This window comes from Pristis pectinata, chromosome 9 (genome assembly GCF_009764475.1).
Source record: "Pristis pectinata isolate sPriPec2 chromosome 9, sPriPec2.1.pri, whole genome shotgun sequence".
NCBI classification, from domain to species: Eukaryota; Metazoa; Chordata; class Chondrichthyes; order Rhinopristiformes; family Pristidae; genus Pristis; species Pristis pectinata.
This window is the reverse complement of record NC_067413.1, coordinates 54,933,132-54,960,852: the sequence shown is the minus strand read 5'-3', so window position 1 is coordinate 54,960,852 and position 27,721 is coordinate 54,933,132. Positions and strand designations below refer to the sequence as shown.

Sequence of the window (27,721 nt, the reverse complement as noted above, 5' to 3'; positions counted from 1 at the left end):
TTCAGTAATCTCCTCCCTCGCCTCGCGGAGCAGCCTGGGGAATATTCCATCAGGCCCCAGGGACTTACCTGTCCTAATATTTTCTAACAGCTCCAACACATCCTCCCTCTTGATATCTACATGCTCCAGAACATTAAACTTACCAACACTGTCCTCAGCGTCATCAAAGCCCCTCTCCTTGGTGAATACTGAAGAGAATTATTCATTGCGGACCTCACCCACTTCCACAAGCTTCCAGGCAGATCTTCCCACCTTTGTCTCTAATTGGTCCTTCTGCTATTCACATAAGTGAAAAAAGCCTTAGGATTTTCCTTAACCCTACTCGCCAAGGCCTTTTCATGTCCCCTTCTTGCTCTCCTCAGCCCCTTCCTTGTTACCCTATATTCCTCAGGAGACCTATCTGATCCTTGCTTCCTAAACCTTATGTATGCTGCCTTCTTCTTCCTAACTAGTTGTTCTACCTCTCTTGTCACCCATGGTTCCTTCACCCTGCCGTTCCTTCTCTGCCTCACTGGGACAAATTTATCCCTAACCTCCTGCAAGAGATCCCTGAACAACGATCACATCTCCATAGTACATTTCCCTTCAAAGATGTCATCCCAATTCACACTCGTAAGTTCTAGCCTTATAGCCTCATAATTTGCCCTTCCCCAATTAAATATCTTCCTGTCCTCTCTGCTCCTATCCTTGTCCATGACAATGCTAAAGGTTAGGGAGCGGTGGTCACTGTCCCCCAAATGCTCACCCACTGAGAGGTCTGTCACCTGACCCGGTTCATTACCTAATACTAGATCTAATATGGCATTCCCTTGAGTCGGCCTGTCAACATACTGTGACAGGAATCCATCCTGAACACACTTTACAAACTCTGCCCGTCTAAACCTTTGGCACTAAGCAGGTGCTAATCAATATTTGGGAATTGAAGTCTCCCATGATAACAACCCTGTTTTTCTTGCACCTTTCCAAAATCTGCCTGCCAATCTGGTCCTCAGTATTTTTGCTGCTATCTGGGGGCCTATAGAATACTCCCAGTAGAGTAACTGCTCCTTTCTTGTTCCTAACTTCCACCCATACCGACTCTAGAGAGGTTCCCTCTGCATTATCTACTGTTTCTGCAGCTGTAATAGTATCCCTGACCAGTAACGCCACCCCTCTTCCTCTTCTCCCCCCCCATCCATTTTAAAACACCGAAATCCAGGAATATTCAGTATCCGTTCCTGCCCTGATGTCAGCCAAGTCTCTGCAAGAGCCACAATATCATAGTTCCATGTATTTATCCAAGCTCTTAGTTCATCACCCTTATTCCTGATACTTCTTGCATTTAAGTGAATGCACTTTAGCCCATCCACCTTTCTACTTTTATACCCTATACTCTGCTTCTCCATCCTCAAAGCCTCTCTATATGTTAGATCTGACTTTACTCCATGCACTTCTTCCACTGACCTATCCCCCTGTTTCCCATCCCCCTCGCAAACTACTTTAAACCCTCCCGAACCACACCAGAAATATTCACGTGATTTTTCTCGCCTGATATCCAATCAGATGAACTTAGCTTTTAAAATTTTGCCAAGCTTTATACAACAGCCTGCGTTCATAGAGTATGCTTGGCATAGAAAAATGTCTCAGGACATTTCACAGAAATAAAATTTGATGTTGACACGCAGACACCAAATTACTAAAACCATGGTCAAAGAGAGAGGTTTTAGATTCATCTTACAGGAGGAAAGAGAGTAAGAGCTATTGTACAGAAAACAAAGGACTACAGATGCTGGAATCAAGATGAAAAACACGATGATTCTGGAGGAATTCAGCAGGCTAGGCAGCATCCGTGGAGTGCCGAGCCATTGTATTTGGGGATGATCAAGTGACCAGAATTGGAGGAGTGAGAAACATCTGAAGGTTGCAGGGCTGGAGGAGATTACAGAAATAGGGAGGTGGGTGGTCATGGAGTTACTTGAAACCAGTGGTGAGAATTTTAAAATTGTAGTGTTATCTAAACCAGAAGCCACCGTGGTTCAGCAAGCATAAAAGGGCTGAATGACATAGACAAGGTGTGAATTAGGATAAAAGCAGCAGTTTTTTTTGATTGGGATAGGATGAGCATGGCCAGCTACAGATGTGTTGGAATAATGAAGTCTGGAGGTGACAAAAGCTTTAAACCCATATTACAAAGGTTATCAGGGTTTCATTTGTAAATAAGTTGAAACTGGAGTTTGCTTTATTACAGGGTTGAAAGAGGCAGTCTTAGTGAAGTCTTAGGGCTGTAAAAGACACCAAGATTGGAAACCACTTGGTCTCATTTCAGTCTATGCCAGAGAGATAGGTGGTTAGGCGGTAGGGTTTGTGAAAAGGAGTAAGATCGTGGTTTCAGTATTCCCACAGTATTTAACTTGCAGCAAAACCAATATTAAGGTATTTAGGTGGAATGAGAAAAGGCTATTAGACCCATACATCCACATTTCTATGCCAGTGAACCTATTCTGTTCCCTTGCCCATATCTCTACATCTTGGAAAAGACAGAACAATGGAAAAACTGGAAGCTAATCCAGGAATTTGTTACAGAGTCATGGATGCATTAAATAACAACATGGGAAATAGGAGCAGGAGTAGGTCATTCAAACCAGTTCCATCATTCACCAAAATTATCTTCTTCTTAATTGCCATTTTTTTCTGTACTGTCCCCAGATCCCCTGATTCGCTTAACATTAAGAAATCTATTGATCTCTATTTTGAATAAACTCAGTGTCTGAGTCTCCACAGATCTCCAGGGTAGAGAATTCCAATGATTCACCACTCTCCGCATGAAGGAATTTCTCCTGTTCTCAGTCTTGAATAGCTTACCCCTTATTCTGAGACTGTATCCCTGGTTTGAGCCACATCAGCCAGGGGAAGCATCCTTCCTGGATCTGCCCATGTAATACCTCTCATCCACATGGGATAAATAAGAATCACATGATTCAACCTCACTCTACTTTTCCAGTTTAAATGGATGATCTCTTAGCTCTACATGGCGCTATCACCTCATATAATTTACATGTTATATTAGAGATGCTCTTAAACCTTTGAAGACCTGAAACAATTTCTCGCCATGTTTACACCCTACCAGCAAATCCAAACCCAAGGCATGTAATTTATCTCGGTAGCTCAATTCATTCTGGCCTTCGTTCATGTTTTGTCCCTTTTCTGTTCCATTTTGGGGCTAGAATATCCTCAAGTTAACAGAATATCCAACTTTATTGCTATCTGTTCCCTTTTTCTAAGATCCTGGCTCCAGTATTCAGCATGAATTTAATAACTGTATGAATTAGGCTCTGCTTCAGAAATGTATGAAGGAAGAAAGAAAAATAAAGTTAGGAAAACAAAGACTAAGAAATTAATTAAGGAACATATAGCCTATTCTATTGATTCTTGACTGACTTAGTAACCTCAATGCAAGTTATTCTGATCGGGGAAAAAACTATTAATGAAACATTTGAATCTTCAGTCATTAGACCGAAGTATAAGCATCACTTATAAGTGTGGAGGATCAGAGGGATCTTGGGGTCCAAGTCCATAGGACGCTCAAAGCGGCTGCGCAGGTTGACTCTGTGGTTAAGAAGGTGTATTGTCCTTCATCAGTCGGGGAATTGAATTTAGGAGCTGTGAGGTACTGTTGCAGCTATATAGGTCCCTGGTCAGACCCCACTTGGAGTATTGTGCTCAGTTCTGGTCACCTCACTACAGGAAAGATGTGGAAGCCATAGAGAGGGTGCAGAGGAGATTTACAAGGATGCTGCCTGGAATGCGGAGCGTGCCTTATGAAAGCAGGTTGAGGGAACTCGGCCTTTTCTCCTTGGAAAGACGGAGGATGAGGGGAGACCTGATTGAGGTGTATAAGATGATGAGAGGTATTGATAGGGTAGATAGTCAGAGGATTTTCCCCAGAGCTGAATTGGTGGCCACAAGAGGATATAGGTTTAAGGTGCTGGGGAGTAGATATAGAGGAGATGTCAGGGGTAAGTTTTTTACTCAGAGAGTGGTGACTGCGTGGAATGGGCTGCCGGAAACGGTGGTGGAGGCGGATACGATAGGGTCTTTCAAGAGACTGTTAGATAGGTACATGGAGCTGAGTAAAATAGAGGGCTGTGGGTAAGCCTAGTAATTTCTAGGGTAGGGGCATGTTCGGCACAGCTTTGTGGGCTGAAGGGCCTGAATTGTGCTATAATTGTTCTATGTTCTATGTTCTATCTTTGTAGAAAAAAGAGGTTGACCGCAAAGCCATGCTTGTTGGCAGAGAAAGACTCAAGAGTTAAAGAACTGATGCTGCAAAATACAGAGTTTGCCTGTTTTTAAACATTGACCAAAATCTGCAGGCAGCATTTTGGAATTCTGTACATGCAACTCCTGTGAAGCACCTTGGGGCATTTAACAACGTTAAAGAGACGTATTAAAAATGCAACTTTTTGGTATCATCTACCATCCCCATGACAAGCCTTAATGCTAAGATTGTGAATGCGTCTACATTTTTGGAACATTAAAAAATTCCATTTGAGGCTTTAAAATGTCACTGAAAGTCCAGCAATCTTTTGGGATTATTTGAAATAATATCACACCTGATTACAGTTACATTTTACTGTAGTATAACTCCTGTCTGTTGGGAAATCACATTGGAGAAGATTTGATACCAACAGTCTTTAGTATCTCGAGGTTGTTAAAGTGAGATCATTTCACATGTCTAAGCTGCAGTATAGAATAGCGACACTAGTGACTGCTGAAAGGTGGATAATGATGAGGTACAGACATGACTATTAATGATTTAACATAAGATGCTGATGCTTCAAACATTCTTGTTTAAATTCTTCTGACTCAGCTCTCACCAGACCCGTAGACTCTGGTACCCAAGTTCTTTGCCTTGGAACAGTGTTGCTTAGATAGAATTTGTAATACCAAACAGCTTTAATTCTTATTTTCTGAGAATGAACAGTTCATAAATAACTCTGAAAGCTGGTCATCTAAAATGGTACTTGATTTCCTTGATTCTCTCAATATTCTAAAACTAGTTCAGCAGTAACTGAAGTTATTCTCGGCAACAATCTCCATCCTTTTGTTTAAAAATACAAATTGGAAAACCTTCAGTTTTTGAAAGGCAATTAGTTCTTTCATATGGTCTCCAGATGCTCTTACACCCTTAGGACATTGGAAATCCAGCATGGCGATAGAAATTTTTTTGATATTGTGCCCATCACATAATTTTAGCAAGAAGAATAACATTAAGATATTGCACTTTACAAATGACAAGTAAGATAAATATAAAGAGGAATTGGAGCCCATTAATACTTTCAAATCAACACTAGTTAACGGGATAAAAGTTCAGTATTATTCTGAATACTTCTTTTGCTGGAGATGACAGATCAATATTATCATTAAATTCAGCAAGAACTTCCTGTACACATTGGTGTAATATTGAGGAGAAATTATAAAGTTTATTTTTCTGAGTTCTTTTTATACCATCTTTCAGTCGAAGATATCCCAATCCAGAAGTAAAAGACTGCAGACACTGGAAATCTGAATTAAAACAGAAAGTGCTGGCAGCATCTGTGGAGAAAAACAAGACGGGGTTAACCTTTCACATTATTGACCTTTCATCAGAACTATTTAACTACTGACCTGAAACGATAACTCTGTTTCTGCTTTCCTTCCCCTCTTCCCTAACATCACAAAACTGTCATTCCCCTTCATACACTCTCAAGTCAGAGTCTCCCTTGATTCCCCACCAGCTGTGGCCAGATGCCAAACACCTGAACCCAACCAGACTCAATCTGGAGGACTGTGGCTAAGAACCAAAGACAAAATAAGGCAATAGGATGCTGATGTAAATTAGGCAGAACCGAAAGGAAACTCGGTCTTCTCATTTTCCTGGCTTCCAAATGTACCTCACCTACTCTCAACACCCTTTCCTGCTAATATAGGAGCTATTAATAACATAAGACCTACGAGAAGGAGTAAACCACTTAGCCCTTTAAACTTGTTCTGCCATTCATCAAGATCATGGCAGATTTTCAGCTCAGTGCAATTTTCCAGCACTGTCACCATTTCTCTTGATTCCCTCTACATCTCGAAAACTATCCAACTTTGTTTTGAACAAACTGGAATGAGGAAGTCTCCTCAACCCTCCTTGGGTGGAGGGTTCCAAAGATTCACCACTCTATGCATTGACATTTCTCTCAGTACTAAATGGCCTATCTCTCATTCTGAGACTGTGACCCTGGTCTGAGAATCTTCATCCAAGGGAAACATCCTTCTTGCATCGAACATGTTGAGTCCTTTAAAAATTTTGTAAATTTAGACGAGATCTCCTTTCATTCTTCTACGGTAGACACAGGCCTAGTTTTGTCGACTTCTCCTCATCCAGGAGTGGCAAATGGAGGAGCATGGACAGGATGGTCCTATCTTATATACTCCTCGGACAGAAGGGGTTCACTGGCAGATAATGTGGATGTATGGGTCTAATAGCCTTTACTCATTCCACCTAAATACCTTAATATTGGTTTTGCTATAAGTTAAAGCAGCAAACACTGTGGTATAGATTGTGGGAATACTGAAACCACGATCTTACTCCGTTTTGCAACCTCTGCCGCCTAACCACCCGTCTCTCTGGCATCAGACTGAAACGAGACCAAGCGATTTCCAATCTTCGTGTCTTTTACAGCCCTAAGATGACTGTCAGACCTTCACTAAGACTGCCTCTTTCAACCCTGTAGTAAAGCAAACTCCAGTTTCAACTTATTTACAAGTGAAACCCCGATAACCTTTGTAATATGGGTTTAAAGCCTTTGTCACCTTTAGACTTGACTATTCCAACGCATCTGCAGCTGGCTATGCTCATCCTGTCTGCATCCTATAAACTTAAAAATTTTGTAAGTTTAAATGAGATGTCCTTTCATTTTTCTACAGTAGACACAGGCCTAGTTTTGTCGGTCTCTGCTCATACAAGGAGTAGCAAATGGATTTCAATACGGATAAGTGTGAGGTGATACATCTTGGAAAGTCAAACCAGAGTAGGACTTATACTATGAATGGTAGAGCACACTGGCCTTCATCAGTCAGGGCACTGAGTATAGGAGTTGGGACATTATGTTGCAGTTGCTCTTGAAGAAATAACATGTGTTGTGGATAAAATGGAATAAATGGATGAGTCCAGATGAAGGCTCTTGACCTGAAATGTTGACTATCCATTTCCCTCCATAGATGCAGCCTGCCCCCCTGAGTTCCTGCAGCGCTTTGTGTGTTGCTCCAGATTTCCAGCATCTGCAGTCTCTTGTGTCTCCAAATGGATGAACTAAATGAGTTTTTCAGAAAGCATTTGATAAGATGCCACATCAAAGCTTACTATGAAAAATAAAACCTCATGGGATAGGAGATGCCATATAAATATGGATAGAAATATGGTTGACTAACAGGAAATAGAGAGTATTTCCTGTTATTTTTGAAATTTTCTTGGTTGGCAAGATGTTATGAGTAGTATGCTGCGGGAAACAGTGCTAGGACCTCAACTTTTTAAATGAGTTGAAAGAAGTCATTGAAGGTTGCAGATGACACTAAGATAGGTAGGAAGATAAGTTGTGAAGAAGACATAAGGAGAAAACAAAGCAATGTAGAGGTGAAGTGAGTACAGTGTACTCACAAATTTACATGGGCAAATAGAGCACAGTGTGAAAAATGTGAAGTCATCTTGTCTGGAAAAATAAAAAGGAAGCATGCAGCCTAAATGGTGAGAGATTGCAGAGATATGGGTGTCCCAGTGTGTGATTCATGAAAGTGTTGTAGTCAGGTTTCTTCACACAGTTGAGGTCTGCACACTGGCTCTGAGTGTGTGTTGTGGTTCTGTACACCGGCCCTGTGTGTGTGTTGTGGTTCTGTACACCGGTCCTGTGTGTGTGTTGTGGTCTGTACGCCGGTCCTGTGTGTGCACTGTGGTCTGTACAATGGCCCTGTGCGTGTGTTGTAGTTCTATACACTGGCCCTGTGTGTGTGTTGTGGTTCTGTACACCGGACTTGTGTGTGTGTTGTGGAACTGTACACCGGCCCTGTGTGTGTTGTTGGTTTTCTGATACTAGATATCATTATGTTTTAGAGTTTCTGTATATCTGCTCTCAGTGTGTCAGAGAGTCATACAACATGCACGTAGGCCCCTCAGCCCATGCTGACCATCAAACACTGAGTTACACTGATTCTACACTAATCCTTTTTATTCTTCCCGCATTCCCAGGAACTCCACCAGATTTGCACCTTTCTTACCTTCAAAATAGCGGTAAATTATCTATCAATCCACACGTTTTTGGGAGCTAGCTGGAGCACCTGGAGGTGTACATTTTGAAAGGCAGGGACTGATTAGGGTTAGTCAGCCTGCCTTTGTGTGGGGAAATACTATCTCACTAAATTAATTGAGTTTTTTGAGGTGGCAACACAGAAGATTGATGAAGGCCAGGTGGTAGATATTGTCTATATGGGTTTTCGCAAGGGATTTGTCGAGGTCCCACATGGCAGGTCGGTCCAGAAGGGTAAAGCACATGTGATCCAAGGCAAGCTGGCTTATTGGATCTGAAACTGGCTTTCTGATAGGAGGAATAAAGCATCCTATCTGGATGCATCACGGCTTGATACGTCAACTGCTCTGCCCGGGTCCGCAATAAACTGCAGAGACTTGTGGACACAGCCCAGCGTGTTAAGGAAACCAGCCTCCCCTCCATGGACTCTGTCTATACTTCTCACTGCCATGGTGAAGCAGCCAGCATAATCAAAGACAGCTTCTATCCCGCTGTTATAAGACTATTGAACGGTTCCCTTATACTATTAGATGGACTCTTGACCTCACAATCTACCTTGTTGTGACCTTGCGCCTTATTGTCTACCCCCAATGCACTTCCTCTGTAACTGTGACACTTTACTCTGTATTCTATTATTGTTTTTAACCCTGTACTACCTCAATGTACTGTGTAATGAGTTGCAAACAGCTTGCAAGACAAGTTTTTCACTGTACCTCGGTACAAGTGACAATAATAACCCAATACCAATACCAATAGGATGCTTTACTGATTAGAAATCTGTGACCAATGGTGCAGCGCATTGATCGGTGCTGGCACCTTTGCTCTTTGTGAGATATATTAATGGCTTGGTGCAATTGTAGGAAGTATGATTGGTAAGTTTGCAGATGACATATAAATTGGTGGTGTTGTGGATAGCAAGGAAGATTGTCTAAGGCTAAAGGTGGATACAGATCAGGTATAGGTTAGGTGGAGCATTGGAAGATGGAATTTAATTGCGACAAGTGCAAGGTGATGCATTTTGGGAAGTTAAGTAGGGGTAGTAAATGTACAGTAAATGGTAGGGCACTGAGGAATGTTGATGAACAGAGGGACCTCGGGGTTCAAGTCCATAGTTCCCTAAAAATGGCAACAGAGGTCAAAAAAGTAAAGAAAAAAGCGAATAGAGTCAGAGAACAATACAGCACGGACACAGGCCCTTCAGCCCAACGAGTCCATGCTGACCATGGTGCCCACCCAGCCAGTCCCAATTTCCTGCGTTTGGCCCACATCCCTCTAAGCCCCACCCCTGCATGTACCTATCCAAGTGCTTCTTAACTGATACTATTGTACCTGCCTCAACCCCTTCCTCGTTCCATAGTTGCCCCTCAGGCTTTTTTTAGTCTTTCCCCTTTCTAAATCTATGCCCCCTAGTTTTGGACTCCTCTAGCTTGGGGAAAAAACTGTTGTCATCCACCTTATCTATGCCCCTTATGATTTTATAAACCTCTATAAAGTCACCCCTCATTTATCTTACGTTCCAAGGAATAAAGACATAGGCGGACCTACTCTCTCCCCAGCCACCCTTTTACTCTTTATATAGCTATAGAATCCCTTGGGATTTTCCTTAACCTTACCTGCCAGATCCGTCTCATACCCATTCTTTGCCCTCCTTATTTCCCTCTTACGTGTATTCTTAATCTTTTTATAGCCATCAGGGGATTCACTCATCCCCAACCCCCTGAACCCAATGTGTGCTTCCTTCTTTTTCTTAACCAGAGCCTCAATATCCCTCATCAGCCAAGGTTCCCTAAACTTGCCAGATTTACCCTTCGCCCTAACAGGAACATGCTGCTCCTGGACTCTTGATATCACACTCTTAGAAGCCTCCCACTTGCTATTTTTTCCTTTCCCAATCGACCTCTGCTCGATCCTGCTGAATTCCCCTCACATTAGCCCTGCTCCAATTTAGGACCCTAACCTGTGGGCCTGTCCTATCCTTTTCCTTCACTATCTTAAAACTAATAGAATTATGGTCACTGGAGCCAAAGTGCTCGCTGACTGCCACTTCTGTTACTTGCCCTGCCTCGTTCCCTAAGAGGAGGTCCACTATTGCACCCTCCTGAGTAGGGTCCTCTGTATATTGACTCAGGAAACTTTCCTGGACACATTTCACATATTTCAGCCCATCCAGGCCCTTAACACTCTGGGTACATAGACCATAGAACATTACAGAACAGTACGGGCCCTTCAGCCCACAATGTTGTGCCGACATTTTATCCTGCTCTAAGATCTCTCTAACCCTCCCCTCCCACATAGCTCTTCATTTCTCTATCATTCATGTGCCTATCTGAGAGTTTCTTAAATGTCCCTAATGTATCTACCCCAACAACCTCTGCCGGCAGTGCGTTCCATGCACCCACCACTCTCTGTGTAAAAAAAACTTACCCCTGTCATCCCCCTTATATCTTCAGTAGTCCAGTCAATACTGGGGAAACTAAAATACAATCTCATGTCTTTGGTACGTATGTCAGACTTACCATCTGTATACCGGTCCTCAGTGTTGTTGGTCTCTGTACACCGGTCCTCAGTGTTGATGGGTTTCTGTATATCTGTGCTCAGTTGATTATGTTATGCTTTTTTACCAGCTCTTGCACCCGATGGGAGATCAGTTGTCCAAAGTAAATGTATTGGGTATATCAGTGTGTTCCCCACAATCTGTCTTCCCACGCTGTGGGTGCTGCAGAACCTTTTCCATATATTTGTGAGTTTGTGGTTCCCACTTTGACCTCATCAGTCACCTCAGAACCCACAAAACTCTGGAGAAGAACCAAGTCAACCTAGTCCTGAGGGAATGCCAGAGAATTCACGATTAGCTGTTCTCTATTGGATTACTATGTTTAAAAATCTTGAACTAAAAGAAAAAGTACCCACATGACAAAGGCAAATAAACAGTGATTCAGTTAAATATAAATAAATAAAGCAAATGTGAAATGTGGCCCAGATGAAATTTTTCTCAGAAACTTACTTGACCTTCATTGAATATTTTGGGTTTCTATCACTCAGTAATTACATAATGCCAAAATAATGTGATCTGTTATATGATGAATTTAGTCAGAATATGGTAAGTGTTAGGTTCACTCAGAGAATGTTTTAAAACAGTTTGACACATCATTCTTTCCCTGAAGTAGTGTGTGATCTCATAATTTTTGCACTTTAGTATTTGACTCCTTGCTTTTCCACAGCTGCCTTCAGGGCTGGTCAAGCTCATTTTCTTTTTGGATTGGTCTCTTTTCCATGGCCTCCTTTTGGTGCTTTGTGCTTGCTGAATCACAGAGCTTTCTCAGCTACCTCACGTCTGGCCCTTCCATTTGGCTTCCTGTAAGCTCCTTCAGCAAGCTTTAATCACAGTGCTGCCAGGGTATGCTGCTCCACCTAATGGTCTGGAAACACATTGCAGCTGAATGATGAGCCTTGGGATTAACATGTAAAAACTCTATTTGGTGTAAAGGGGTGAAAATTATCCCAATCTATCTGAAAAATCTAAAATGCCATTGTAAAGCATTTTAGCGTGTTACTCTACTAAACAGTTGGATTTCACATTACAGCTCAACTCAGTTAATAATGCAACTCAGTGTGTGGTTTGTCTAATCTTTAATTTCTTTATCATTCTGCAGACTGTTTTTGAAAGGAACTGTATATCAGATGACTGTGCTGCTGATCTGCAACTTCAAGGCAAGCTGTTCCTTTCTAGGTATGTGATAGAGTTCACATGATGTCCACAGCTCTACATGCAAATTTGAGCAGCAGTCAGGAGAACAATAACTGCCCAGAAAAGTTTCTCAACCCGACTCTCGACCTGAACCGTCTATTTCCCTCCATAGATGCTGCCTGACCTGCTGAGTTCCTCCAGCACTTTGTGTGCGGATTGCTGAACAAAGTTAGAGCACGTGGAATTGGGGATAACGTAATAGTGTGTACTGAGTGTTGGTTAACAAATAAAAACATGGAGTAGGCTTCATCAGATCCTTAAGTTGGCAGACTGTGACAAAGTGGGTACCAATTGCTGCTTGGGCCCCAACCATTCACAAGCTATTGACCGAAGGGCCCAAATGTAACACTTCTGAGATTGCTGATAACACAAAACTAAGTAGAAATAGAACATAGAACACAGGATAGAAACAGGTCCTTTGATCCACGATGTTGTGCCAAACTAATTAAACTATTAATTAAATGCCTAACTAAACTAATTGCCTTCACGATGTCCATATCCCTCCATTCTCTCCACATTCATGTGCCTATCTAAGAGCCTCTATCGTATTTACCTCTACCGCCACCCCTGGCAGCGCATTACAGGCTGTGTAAAAAAAAAAATTGCCCCACACATTTCCTCTGAACTTTCTCCTCTCACCTTACATGCATGCTCTCTGGCATTTGACATTTCAACCCTGGGCAAAAGATACCGGCTGTCTACTCTATCTATGCCACTCATAATCATATAAACCTCTATTAGATCTCCCCTCAGCCTCTGCCGCTCCAGAGAAAACAATTCAAGTTTGTTCAATCTCTCCTTTATAGCACGTGCCCCCTAATCCAGGCAGCATCCTGGTAAACCTCTTCTGCACCCTCTCCAAAGCCTCCACATCCTTCCTATAATCGGGTGACCAGAACTGAATGCAATACTCCAGATGCGGCCCAACCATAGTTTTATAAAGCTGCAACGTAACTTCCCGACTCTTGATCTCAATGCCTTGGCTAATAAAGGCAAGCATGCCTACACCATCTTTACACCCTATCAACCTGTGCAGCCACCTTCAGGGAGCTATGGAATTGGACTCTAAAATCCCTCTGTACATCAACACTGTTAAGGGTCTTGCCATTATCAATGTACTGTCCCTTTACATTTGATCTCCCAAAGTGCAACACCTCACATTTGACCAGCTTAAACTCCATCTGCCATTCCTCCACCCATATCCGCAACTGATCTATATCCTGCTGTGTCCTTTCGCAATCTTCTACGCTATCCACACCACCAATCTACAAGATAAGATATAAGATATCTTTATTAATCACATGTACGTCGAAACACACAGTGAAATGCATCTTTTGCGTAGAGTGTTCTGGAGGCAGCCCACAAGTGTCACCACACTTCCGGTGCCAACATAGCACGCCCACAACTTCCTAACCCGTACATCTATGGAATGTGGGAGGAAACCACAGCACCTGGAGGAAACCCACACAGACGCGGGAGAACGTACAAACTCCTGAGAGACAGCAGTCGGAATTGAATCTGGGTCGCTGGCGTTGTAATAGCGTTACGCTAACCGCTACACTACCATGCCTGCCCTACACTACTGGACCTGCCCTAAAAAAAATCTCTTTAAACCACCGCCGTGCCCAACGGCTCGCGGGAACCGATGGGGAGATGTCTAGGATACCCTGCTCGGGGGCGATCTTTGTATCATCTGCAAACTTACTAACCCACCCATCTACATTTTCGTCCAGGTTACGCGTGCGTGCGCGCGTGTGTGTGTGTAAAATATAAATAACAACAGACAGAATAAGCCCCATCGACCACTACCCTCTGTCTTCTATGGGCAAGCCAATTCTGAATCCAAACAGCGAATTCACCGTGGATCCCATGTATGTTAATCTTCAGGATGAGCCTCCCATGAGGGATCTTGTCAAACGCTTTAGTAAAATCCATGTAGACAACATCCACAGCTCTACCTTCATCACCTCTTTGGAAACTCAATCATTAGTAAGACATGACTAGCCCCGCACAAACGCTATGCTGACTGTCCCTAATTAGGCCATGGTTTTCCAAATGCTCATAAATCCTATCCCTAAGAATCCTCTCCACATGACTAGCCCCGCACAAACGCTATGCTGACTGTCCCTAATTAGGCCATGGTTTTCCAAATGCTCATAAATCCTATCCCTAAGAATCCTCTCCACTAGCTTCCCTACCCCTGATGTGAGACTCACCAGTCTGTAGTTTCCTGGGTTGTCCCTATTTCTCATCTTGAATAATGGAACAACATTAGCTACTTGCCAGTCTTCTGGGACCTCGCCTTGGCTAGAGAGGACAAAGATCTTCATCAAGGCCCCAGAAATCTCATTCCTTGCCTCTCTCAATAATCTGGGATATATCCCATGAGATCCTGGGGACTTATCCACCTTAATGTTCTTTAAGAAACCCAACACTACCTCCTCCTTTATCTCAAAATGCCCTAGCATATTAGCACACTCCACACTGATCTCCCTATCTTCCACGTCCTTCTCCTTGGTAAATATTGATGCAAATAGGCACATAGTACCTCTCACACATCCTCCACCTCCAAGCACATGTTCTCTCCTTTATCCTTGAGTGATTCTACCCTCTCCCTAGTTATCCTCTTGCTCTTGATGTATGCATAGAATGTCGTAGGATTCTCTTTAATCCTATATGCCAAGGACTTTTTATGTCCCATCCTGGCTCTCCTAATTCCCTTCTTGAGTCCTTTTCTAGCTTCTTCATAATCCTCAAGGGCTTTGTTTGATTGTAGCTTCCTAAACCTTACATATGCTTCCTTTTCTTTCTTAACTAAATTCATCATCTCTCTCGACATCCATGGTTCCCTTACCTTGCCATCCTTGTCCTTCTTTCTTACTGGAACATACCTGTCCTGTACTCTGTGCAGTTGGCCTTTAAATACCCTCCACATGTCAGATGTGGACTTGCCCAAAAACAGCTGATCTCAATTAACTCTTCCTGGTTCCCGCCTTAAACTCTCATAATTTGTGCTGGTCCAATTTAATACTCTCCTGCAAGGTCCGTTCTTATCCTTATCTATAGGCATCTTAAAACTAAGGAGTTGTGATCACTATTCCTAACTGTTCTTCTACTGAAGGGTCAGTAGTGATGAGGATGCAAAGAAGTTTCATGAAAGATGTTGACAAGGATTTGAGGACAGGATTTAAGAGGCATTTAGACAGGCACATGAACAGGCAGGGAATGGGGGAATATAAACCATGTGCAGGTGGATGGGATTAGTTTGGATTAGCATCATGGTTGGCATAGACATTGTGGGCCAAAGGGCCTGTTCCCTGGTGCTGCATTGTTCTATGTTTTATGACAGGAATTTAATCCTGACAAGTGTGATGTGTACATTTTGGGAGGGCAAACAAGGGTAGGACAAACACAGTAAATGGTAGGGCCCCAGGGAGTGTTGATGAACAGAGCAACCTTTTTGTTTAAGTCCAAAAATCCCTGAAAGTGGCAGCATGGGTGAAGAAGGTGGTAAGGAGGGCATATGGGATGCTTGCCTTCCATCAACTGTGGCACTGAGTATAAGAACAGGGATGTCATGTTACAACTTTATAAAATGTTGATTAAGTCAATGATTAAGTCACCTGTGTGCAGTTCCGGTCACCATGCTATACAAAGGATGTAATTAGTTTATTATTGTAACGTGTACTGAGATATAGTGGAAAAACTTTGTTTTGCATGCCATCCATGCAAATTATTTCAAAACATAAGTACATTGAGGTAGTACATAGGGAAAAGTAATAACAATGCGGAATATAGTGTTAGTTACATAAAAAGTGCAGGTAGACAATAAAGTGCAAGGACCATGACGAGGTAGATTGTGAGGTTAAGAGTTCATCTTTATTGTCCAAGAGGTCTGTTCAAGAGTCTTATTACCAGCGGGATAGAAGCTGTCCTTGAGCCTGGTGGTGTGTGTTTTCAAGCTTTTGCATCATCTGCCCGATGGAAGGGGGGAGAAGAGAGAATGTCCGGGGTGGGTGGGGTCTTTGATTATGTCGGCTGCTGTCCCAAGGCAGCAGGAAGTGTAGTGTGGTTTCCGTGATGTGCTGGGCTGTGTTCACTATTCTCTGCAATTTCTTGCAGTCTTGGACAGAGCAGTTGCCATACCAAGCCGTGATGCATCTGGATAGGATGCTTTCTATGGTTTATCTATGAAAATTGGTGAGGGTCAATGGCGACGTGCCAAATTTCCTTAGCCTTCTGAGGAAGTACAGGCGCTGGTGTGTTTTCTTGGCTGTGGCATCTACGTGTTTGGACCAGGCCAAGCTATTGGTGATATTTACACCTGGGAACCTGAAGCTCTCAAACAACTCCACCTCAGCATCATTGATACATACAGGGGCGTGTGCTCTGCCCCACTTTCTGAAGTCAATGACCAGTTCTTTTGTTTTGCGTTCATTGAGGGAAAGGTTGTGCTGGAGTGGGTGCAGAGGAAATTCACCAGGATGTTGCCTGGTTTGGAGGACTTTAGTTATGGGGATAGATAGGATAAGATGGGTTTGCTTTCCCTGGAGCAGAGGAGGCTGATAGAGGTATGCATAATCTTGAGGAATATAAATAGATTTGATAGTAAAGTCTTTCACCCTTGATTGCGGTGCCTAAAACAAACAGGCATAGGTTTAAGGTGAGAGGTAGGAGCTTTAGAGGGCATCTGAGGGGGATTTTTTCCCCCACACAGAGAGTAGTTGGAATCTGGAATGCATTGCCAAAGGAGGTACAGATATCCTAACAACATTGAAGGGGCAACCAGAGAAGCACTGAATCACCAAGTTATAGTAGGTTATGGATGATGCAGATGAATGGGATTGGTAAAGATGGGTGCAGTGGTCACTGTGGACATGGTGGGTTGAAGGTCCTGTTTCTATGCTGCATGATTCTGAAATAAGGTGAAATTTCTTCACTTAGGAGATGATGAATTTTTGGAATCCTCTGCCTCGCAGGTGGATAGGGTAGTTAAGAAAGCTTATGGGATGTTAGCCTTTGTAAGTCGGGGGATCGAGCTTAAGAGCTGCGAGGTAATGATGCAGCTCTACAAAACCCTGGTTAGACCACACTTAGAGTACTGTGTCCAGTTCTGGTCGCCTCATTATAGGAAGGATGTGGAAGCGTTGGAAAGGGTGCAGAGGAGATTTACCAGGATGCTGCCTGGTTTGGAGATTATGGATTATGAGGAGAGACTAAGGGAGCTAGGGCTTTACTCTTTGGAGAGAAGGAGGATGAGGGGAGACATGATAGAGGTGTACAAAATATTAAGAGGAATAGATAGAGTAGACAGCCAGCGCCTCTTTCCCAGGGCACCAATGCTCAATACAAGAGGGCATGGCTTTGAAGTAATGGGTGGGAGGTTCAAGGGAGATATCAGAGGGAGGTTTTTCATCCAGAGAGTGGTTGGTGCATGGAATGCACTGCCTGGGGTAGTGGTGGAGGCAGGTACACTGGTCAAGTTCAAGAGATTGTTAGATAAGCATATGGAGGAATTTAAAATAGGGGGATATGTGGGAGGAAGGGGTTAGATAGTCTTAAGCGAGGTTTAAAGGTTGGCACAACATGGTGGGCCGAAGGGCCTGTATTGTGCTGTATTGTTCTATGGTTCTACTCCAGAGGGCTGTGGAAGCTTAGTCACTGATTGCATGTGAAGCTGAGATTTATAGATTTCTGGATATTAAAGATATGGGGATGAGCCTGGAATAAAGTCTTTGAGGTAGATCAGCTGTGATCTTGTTAAGTGGCGGTGCAGGCTTGAGCAGCCAAATATTTCCCTCTTCTATTGTTAGCAGCGTGAATAAGAAATTGGTTTCAACATTATTACTTTTCTTTGCAACTTTGCTAAGTAGCCTTTCATTTGGGACTTTATCAAATATCTTCCAAATGTAAAAGACTGTCCTTTGTACTGAAATTTGTTCCCTCCATTTCTACTTGTCAATTTTTATGCAATGCTGCTTGAAAAGGGAGTGAATTTGATATTAAAGATATTTGTATGTCAGATACATAGCACAAATTTAATCATATACACATGAGGTTTTGGTGTGAAAAAGGATTGTGTATATACCTCTTTGTTGGCTACGTTGAACAATCTCTGTTCCTAGCCTACTCTGGCCCCATTCCTCAACTCCTTCTATGCTGTATCAATGACTGCATTGGTGCCACCTCTTGCACCCATGGGGAACTTAACACTTGCATAAATTTCGCCACTAATTTTCACCCAGCTCTCCAATTCACTTGGACTATATGTGACACCTCTCTCTCCTTCCTCGATCTTTCCATCTCCTTCTCAGGAGATTCCTTATCCACCGACATCTTCTATAAACCCACTGACGCCAACGGCTACCTCGATTACAGCTCCTCCCAACCTCCGTCTTGCAAGGATGCTATCCCTTTTTCTCAATTTCTTCACCTCTGCCGCATCTGCTCCCATGATGAGGCTTTCCACTCTAGGAAATCCGAGATGTCCAACTTCTTTACTAACCGCGGCTTCCCCCCTACTGTAGTTAAGACAGCTCACACCCGTATCTCTGCCATTTCCCACACCTCTGCTCTCACCCCCACCCTTCCTGGACCCAACAGGGATAGGGTCCCCCTTGTCTTCATCTTTCATCACACCAGCCTATGTATTCAACACATCATTCTCCGCCACTTCCGCTGTCTGCAATGGGACCCCACCACCAAGCATATCTTCCCCTCCCCACCCCTTTCTGCGTTTTGCAGGGAATGCTCTCTCCGCGACTCCCTAGTTCACTCCTCCCTCCCCACCCATCCCACTCCCACCCTGGGAGCTTTCCACTGTCCCTGCCATTGATGCAACATCTGCCCCTACACCACCTCTATCCAGGGACCCAAACAGTCCTTTCAGGTGAGACAGAGATTCACCTGCACCTCCCTTAGTATCATCTACTGCATTTGGTGCTCCAAGTGTGGCCTCCTCTACACTGGTGAGACCAAACGCAGACTAGGTGACCGTTTTGCAGAACACCTGCGCTCTGTCCATAACCGTGATCTGCATCTCCCCATTGCCCGTCACTTCAACTCCCCCTCCCACACCATCACTGACATGTCAGCCCTCGGCCTCCTTCACTGCCAGAGGTCCAAGCACAAGCTGGAGGAACAGCACCTCATTTCCATCTTGGAACCTTGCAGCCTAACGGCATGAACATTGAATCCTCCCACTTTAAGTAATCCCCTCAACCCCCCCCCCCCCCACCCCCAACCTTCTTTTCTTCCCTTTCCTGGCCTATCTCTCTTTTTACTACCCCCCTTTTTTTCCTCCTTGCCTTTGACCCGTCTCCTGGTGGATCTGCTCTCTGCACCTGCCCCTGCCTATCACTATCCCTTACCTGCATCTACCTGTCACCATCCTGTGCCCACCCCGCCTCCCCTCTCTTGTCCACCTATCACTGCTCTGCTTTTCCCCCTTATATATTGGGCTTTCCCTTTTCCTACCTTCAGTCCCGAAGAAGGGTCCTGACCCAAAACATTGACCGCCTGCTTTTCTCCACGGATGCTGCCTGGCCTGCTGAGTTCCTCCAGCATCATTGTGTTTTTCATCTCGATTCCAGCATCTGCAGTCCTTTGTTTCTCTGTGTATATACCTTCCATGTTAGGGAAGAAAGATTGTGTTACGTATAACACCTGTTATTTTTTTGCTTATAGCTGACAACCTATTCTTTAACAATTACCAACATTTGTATTGGGGTTGATGCAGTGGCTTCAACTTTTTGCTATTTATATTAATAACTTAGATAAAGAGACCAAAGGTATTATTAAATTTGGTGGTGATACATGGGCAGATAGGAAGGTAAGTTGTGAAGAGGGAACAAAATGATGCAGATTGATTAAGTGAGTGGGCAAAGATCTGGCAAATGGAGTATAATGTGGGGAGAAAGTGAAATTGTCCATTTTTTCAGGAAGAATGAAGAAAACATATTATCTAATTTTGAATTGAATTGAATTGAATTGAATTGAATTTAGGAGCCGAGAGGTATTGTTGCAGCTATATAGGACTCTGGTCAAACCCCACTTGGAGTACTGTGCTCAGTTCTGGTCGCCTCACTACAGGAAGGATGTGGAAGCCATAGAAAGGGTGCAGAGGAGATTTACAAGGATCCTGCCTGGATTGCAGAGCATGCCTTATGAAAGCAGGTTGAGAAAACTCGGCCTTTTCTCCTTGGAGCGACGGAGGATGAGAGGGGACCTGATAGAGGTATATAAGATGATGAGAGGCATTGATTGGGTAGATAGTCAGAGGCTTTTCCCAGGGCTGAAATGGTTGCCACAAGAGGACACAGGTTTAAAGTGCTGGGGAGTAGGTATAAAGGAGATGTCAGGGGTAAGTTTTTTACTCAGTGGGTGGTAAGTGCATGGAATGGGCTGCCGGAAACGGTGGTGGAAGCTGAAATGATAGGGTCTTTTAAGAAACTTTTGGATAGGTACATGGAACTGAGAAAAATAGAGGGCTATAGGTAAGCCTAGTAATTTCTAAGGTAGGGACATGCTCGGCACAGCTTTGTGGGCCGAAGGGCCTGAATTGTGCTGTAGGTTTTCTATGTTTCTAAATGATGAAATAGTGGGGAGTTCCAAGATGCACAAAAGATTAGAATGCAGTTATTAGGGAAGCTAACAGAATGTTATTGTTTATTGCAAGGGGAATCAATTATAAAATAAGGAGGTTACGCTTCAGTTAGATTAGGCATTGGTAAGGACACATCTGGAGTACTTGGAAAGATAGATGGTGGTGCTCCCATGAGCCTGCTGCCCTTTGAGGTCACAAGTTTGGGAAGTGCAAATGGAGTAGCTAGGTGAGTACATTTTGTAGAAGGTACAATGCAGCCATTGTGCAATGGTGAAGAAAGGATGTAAGTCTGACCTCTCGCCCATTCTGTACTCCCATGTTGCAGTGCCCAGGCTGCAAAATGTTGCCATGCACATGAAACAGCTGGCGGTTCTCGATGGAACCATTAGCTCCCCGTCAGCATGACATGGCCCAATGTTGACTCAATCCAGCACTTCCTGCTGTTCATGCTCTAGGTTTGCTCACATACGGTGCCGTTCTTCCACAGATATAGCAACCTTCCACAGCAGTGCCTCTTCTGGAATATAACATCACCAAAGATCCTCATGTTCTTGAAGGAAATATCACATCGAAAGTGAACCTTTTTGTACACCAGATCTAATGCAAAAAGGGAATATTAGAGCCTGGATTAGAGCGTATGGAATATGAGGAGAGGCTTAAGGTGTTAGGGCTTTATTCACTGGAAAGGAGGAGGATGAAAGGAGACATGATAGAGGTATATAAAATATTGAGAGAAATAGATAGAGTAGACAGCCAGCACCTCCTTCCCAGGGCACCAATGCTCAAGACGAGAGGGCATGGCTTTAAGGTTATGGGTGGGAGGTTCAGAGGAGAAGTCAGGGGGAGGTTTTTCACCCAGAGAGTGGTTGGTGCATGGAATGCACTACCTGGGGTGGTGGTGGAGGCAGATACATTGGACAGGTTCAAGAGTTTGTTGGATAGGCACATGGAGGAATGTGAGATAGAGGGATATGCGGGAGGAAAGGTTTAGATAGTGTGAGGGTGGTTTGATGGATAGCACAACATGGTGGGCCGAAGGGCCTGTTTTGCGCTGTATGGTTCTATGGTAATATATACTTAACTCTGCATCCTGAAAGAGAATTTCATAGCATAACAGTGCAGATGATCTTTCAACCCTTGGTTCAGTGGTCAATGATGTGCCAAGATAACCTGTATACACATTTAGTGCATAAAGTCTCTTGGCAGGTAGAATATTACCATAGGAACTCAAGTGAAGTGGGAAAACGGATATTAAGACAGTCTTTCTAAGTGCTTCAGAATATAGTATTCATTACTCCACAATTAGAGTTTATGAAACTATAAATGTGTGAAATGGCAGGCAGCAGTTTTAATTTCCAAAAAGCAAGACAGATTTTTTAAGATCTAATACAATTTAAGGGTTTGGAAGAAAAATATGTATGCCAACAATATTGGTCAAAGAAAAAGGGTTAGATGGGATAAAAACAAAATGTTGTTGGTCTGCTTAAGAAATAATCAAAGGTATTTTTTCATGGAGCAAAGCCACTATGGTTTTCATGGAGCTAGTGGCTGGAATCATAACATACATAAAGAAAGATTGTTGGAGGCCAATCACCCCAGCTCCAAGATGTGACTACAGGACAGTTTCCTGGGCTCAACTGTCTTCAACTGCTTTACCAATGACTTTCTATCATAAGAATTGTTGATTATTCCACAATGTTCACAACACAATTGAAAGTTCTAAATTGGGGCAAGGCAAATTTTGACGGTATTAGACAGAAACTTGTGAAATTTGATTGGAGTAGGTTGTTTGCCAGTAAGGGAATGTCTGGCAACTGGGAGGCTTTTAAAAGCGAGATATCGAGAGTTCAAGATCTGCATGTTCCTGTTAGAGTGAAGGACAAGGCTGGCAGGAGTAGGGAACCCTGGATGACAAAGAGATATTGAGGCTCTGGTGAGGAAGAAGAAGGAGCCATGGGTCAGGTACAGGCAGCTGGAATCAAGTGAATCCCGGGAGGAGTATAGGGGTTCCAGGAGTATACTCAAGAAGGAAATCATAAGGATGAAAAGGGGGCAGGAGATAGCTTTGGCAGAGAAGATTAAGGAGAGTTCAAAGAGATTTTTATTAGTATGTTAAGATAAAAAGAGTAACTAGGGAGAGAATAGGGCCCCTCAAAGACCAAAGTGGACATCTTTGTGTGGAGCCACAGGAGATGGCCGAGGTCCTCAATGAATATTTCTCCTCTGTTTTTACTGTGGAGAAAGACATGAAGACTTCACAACTTGAGATAGTTAATAGTCCGCATTACAGCAAAGGAGGTGTTGGAAGTCTTAAAACATATGAATCTCTGGGGCCTGATCATGTATATCCAAGAACACTTTGGGAAGCTAGATAAGTATCAAAATGCTGGATTGTTGTAAGAACTCATCTTGTGCACTAATGTGCTCCAGTTGGCCCTGGATAGGATTTCAGATTCACCACTGCCACTTCAGTTAAGCAGCAGTGAGTGTGGATAATAAATGCCTGTGTTGCTAGAGGCATCCACATTCTATCATCCACAAAAGGATAAGAAAAGAATTTAAGGAGTGATATGAAATAAACTTGAAAAGGTTGTAACAGTGTTTTACTCCAGGAAAAATTCAACTTTCAATTTGATATGAACATCATATTGCTGATAAACAGCATTATCCAATTGAAGTTTGAGGCAATATTTATAATTTCAAATGCAACTCCATGTATCTGAAAAATGCAAGTAGAATGTTTAAGGGACTGTGGAGTTAGGACATTGCAGCTCTGTTCTAAATATTCCATTCACCCAGTACTTGGCTCTCCAAACATTGGGAGGAAACCTGTTTAATGTTCTGTGGTTGAATCACATCACGTGCCATAAAATATGGAAAAGCAATTTATAACACTCTGCCCTCTTCCTCCTCCCCCCAACTCTTCAACCATTAATTCCTTCAATTTTCATACTTTCCAGTCAGCCATTCTGCCAGTTTTCTTCAGTGTAAACCACTCAGTTTCAGAGTTTGCCTTAATAGTAACTGTTTGTCTTTTTACTTATTCACATTATGGTTTTGCATGGGAAACCAGCCCAATCAATTTTCCCCCTTTGTACTTATATGTATTATACATATTCTTACTAATGATCACAAAGGTTAATTCAAGCATTTATTATAACTCTGGTCATAGTGGAGAATAAAAAATAAACCAATGGTTTTCTTTTAGTTTTTTTAAACATTCACTTCCTGTTTCTTTTGCCACTTTGCTCATTCTGAACACCAACCCATCTCTTGTTACACTGTAAAGCTTCAGATAAAGCAAGCTAACTGAACCTTTCCCTTTCATGCTGTGCCAGACACAACTCAGTACATTGCTCGAGTATATGTAGCAATCTAACAATATTTATTGAAAAGCAAATGCTAGAAATTGGAAATAAAACAAAAATACTGGAAATATTCAGTAGGTCGGGCAGAATTTGTGGAGAGAGAAAGAGAGTTAATGTTTCAGGCCCATGGCCTTTGATCAGAACCTTGCATCTCTGAATATTTAAGATTCCTAGCATCAGTATTTTCATCTCAACTGAAAGGTCAGCCTTTAGATATTCAGGGTCTCAGGTGGTAAAACTCATAAGAACTTGGATTGGACAGGTAATGTGGAGGATTATACATTTATGAATAAATGGGGTGGATATTTGAGATCATAATACACCAGAACCTGTGAAAGTAAAACTTGATCAATAAAGACCATTGGCTGCTCTTAAACTTCATTACACAGGTTTAAATCCTTTTGTGGTTTAGTTCATACTGTTCTTAATTTTACAAAGTTCACTCTGTTTTTGGTTCACTCTACCTTTTGAAACTGAGGGCCTGCTTGTCTGAAAATAAATGATTTATACTCAGTGTTCACAATGCGTTCATATGCTATGAACACATATCCCAATAATTTACCAAATGTGCACACCTTTATCAGTAGTATCTCTGTGTTTTTCGCTTACCTCATTAATATTTCTAATACCTCACCATTTCACTTCCCTCTAAAACTTGGGACTGTAAGACCATAAGACATAGGAGCAGTATTAGGTCATTTGGCCCATCGAGTCTGCTCCGCCATTCGATCATGGCTGATTTATTTTTCCCTCACAACCCCATTCTCCTGCCTTCTCCCCGTAACCTTTGATGCCCTTACTAATCAAGAACCTATCAACCTCCACTTTAAATGTACCCAATGACTTGGCCTCCACAGCTGTCTGTGGCAATGAATTCCACAGATTCACCACCCTCTGGCTAAAGAAATTCCTCCTCATCTCTGTTCTAAAGGGACATCCTTCTGAGGTTGTGCCCTCTGGTCCTAGACTCTCCCACAACTGGAAACATCCCCTCCACATCCACTCTATCCAGGCCTTTCAGTATTCTATGATATCCCTCCTCATCCTTCTAAATACCCAGTGAATACAGATCCGGAGCCATTAACGCTCCTTGTATGTTAACCCTTTCATCCCCGGGATCATTCTCATAAACCTCCTCTAGACCCTTTCCAACGCCAGCACATCCTTCCTTAGATATGGGGCCCAAAACTGCTCACAATACTCCAAATGTGGTCTGACCAATGCCTTATAAAGCCTCAGCATTACATCCTTGCTTTTATATTCTAGTCCTCTTGAAATGAATGCTAACTTTGCCTTTGCCTTCCTTACTACTGACTCAACATACAAGTTGACCTTTAGGGAATCCTTTGCACCTATGACTTCTGAATTCTCTCCCCATTTAGAAAATAGTCTATGCCTTTATTCCTTCTACCAAAGTGCATGACCCCACACTTCCCTGCGCTGTATTCCTTCTGTTGCTTCTTTGCCCATTCTCCCAACCTGTCCAAGTCCTTCTGCAGACTCCCTGTGTCTTCAACACTACCTGCCCCTCAACCTATCTTTGTATCATCCACAATCTTGGCCACAAAGCTATCAATTCCCTCATCCAGATCATTAACATACGTATAACATGAAAAGTTGCAGTCCCAACACCGACCCCTGCAGAAAACCACTAGTCACCAGCAGCCAACCAAGAAAGGTCCCTTTTATCCCCACGCTTTGCCTTTTGCCAGTCAGCCAATCTTCTATCCACGCTAGTACCTTTCCTGTAATACCATAGGCTCCTATCTCGTTTAGCAGCCTCACATGCGGCACCTTGTCAAAAATCTTATGAAAATCCAAGTAAATAACATCCACTGACTCTCCTTTGTCTATCCTGCCTGTTACTTCCTCAAAGAATTCCAACAGATTTGTTAGGCAAGATCTCCCCGAAGGAAACCATGCTGACTTCAGCCTATTTTATCATGAACTTCCAAGTACCCCGAAACCTGATTAATGGACTTACCAACATCTTACCAACCACTGAAGTCAGGCTAACTGGCCTATAACTTCCTATCTTTTGCCTCCCTCCCTTCTTAAAGAGTGGAGTGACATTTGCGATTTTCCAGTCCTCTGGAACCATTCCTGACTCTCGTAATTCTTGAAAGATCACTACTAATGCCTCCACAATCTCTTCGGCTACCTCTTTCAGAACCCTGGGGTGTAGTCCATCCAGTCCAGGTGACATATCTACCTTCAGACCTTTCAGCTTCCCAAACACTTTCTCCTTAGTATAGCGACTGAACTCACTTCTGCCCCCTGACTCTCTCGCATTTCTGGCAAGTTGCTGGTATCTTCCACAGTGAAGACTGACACAAAATACTTTTTCAGTTCATCTGCCATTTTGTTCTCCATTACTACTTCTCTAGTGTAATTTTCCAGCTGTCTGATGTCCACTCTTGCCTCTCCTTAACTCCTCAAATAACTGAAAAAACTGGGTATCTGCTTTTATATTATTGGCCAGCTTACCTTCACATTTCACCTCTTCTCCTCTTGTTTTTTTAGTTGCCTTCTGTTAGTTTTTTAAAGACTCCCAATCCTCTAGCTTCCTGCTAATTTTTTGGAATATTGTATGTTCTCTCTTTTGCTTATATGCTGTCTTTGACTTCCCTTGTCAGCCACGGTTGCCTCATTCTCCCTTTAGAATGCTTCTGCTTTGGGTTGGAATGATCCTGCATCTTCTGAATTACTCCCAGAAATTCCAGCCATTGCTGGTCCACCATCATCCCTGCTAGGGACCCCTTCCAATCAACTTTGTCCAGGTCCTCTCTCATACCTCTATAGTTACCTTTACTCAACTGTAATACCGATACATCTGATTTTAGCTTCTCCTTCCCAAACTGCAGGGTGAATTCTATCAAATTATGATCATTGCCTCCTAAAGTTTCCTTTATCTTAAACTCCTTAATCAAATCTGGTTCATTGCACAATGCCAAATCCAGAATTGCCTTTTCCTTAGTGGGCTCAATGACAAGCTGCTCTAAAAAGCCATCTCGTAGGCATTCTACAAATTCACTTGGGATCCAGTGCCAACCTGATTTTTCCAATCTATCTGCGTATTAAAATCCCCCATGACCACCGTAACATTGCCCTTTTTACGTGCCTTTTCTTTCCCCTGTTGTAATTTGTACCCCACATCCTGGCTACTATTCGGAGGCCTGTAACTCCCATCAGGGTCTTTTTACCCTTGCAGTTTCTTAACTCAACCCACAAGGATTCTACATCTTCTGATCCTATGTCACTTCTTGCTAATAAAGCTAGGAAATCTTTATTGCTAGGAAAGCTTGCTCATAAAGCTAGGACTCTAGGAAATGGGAAAAGTCTGAGTGAAGGAGAATCACGTATGCTTGTATGTGAGAGAGAGAAAGTGAGATAGAGACAGGGAGAGTGAAAAACGCCAGAAACTTAGGAGGACGATGCAACAAAGGCCACACTGGGATTAATAACTTTTACCCGTATGTATATTTAGAAATAATGTGCAGTGAATTCCACGCTACTTGAAGGTAAAGTGAAAAGATTGAGATATTATTTGTAAAATCCATACTTGACATTCATGCTGAACATGGCCCAGTGACATAAACATCCTTTTGAGTGGAGAGTTTACTATTCTATTAAGACTGTTCATTGAAATGAATGGATGTCTCTGCCCTAATTTCTGGAGATTTATTACTAACTC

General features: G+C 42.9%; 1 protein-coding gene across 2 annotated transcripts in view; it reads left to right on the top strand.

The window, feature by feature from the left end:
• The window catches only part of itga9 (integrin, alpha 9), a 421,660-nt gene that overhangs the window by 237,406 nt on the left and 156,533 nt on the right, over nt 1-27,721 (top strand). For both annotated transcript variants that reach the window (XM_052022797.1, XM_052022798.1), the window contains one exon: nt 11,960-12,036. In XM_052022797.1, the coding sequence (XP_051878757.1) occupies nt 11,960-12,036 (77 nt within the window). The remainder of the gene's footprint in view (nt 1-11,959; nt 12,037-27,721) is intronic.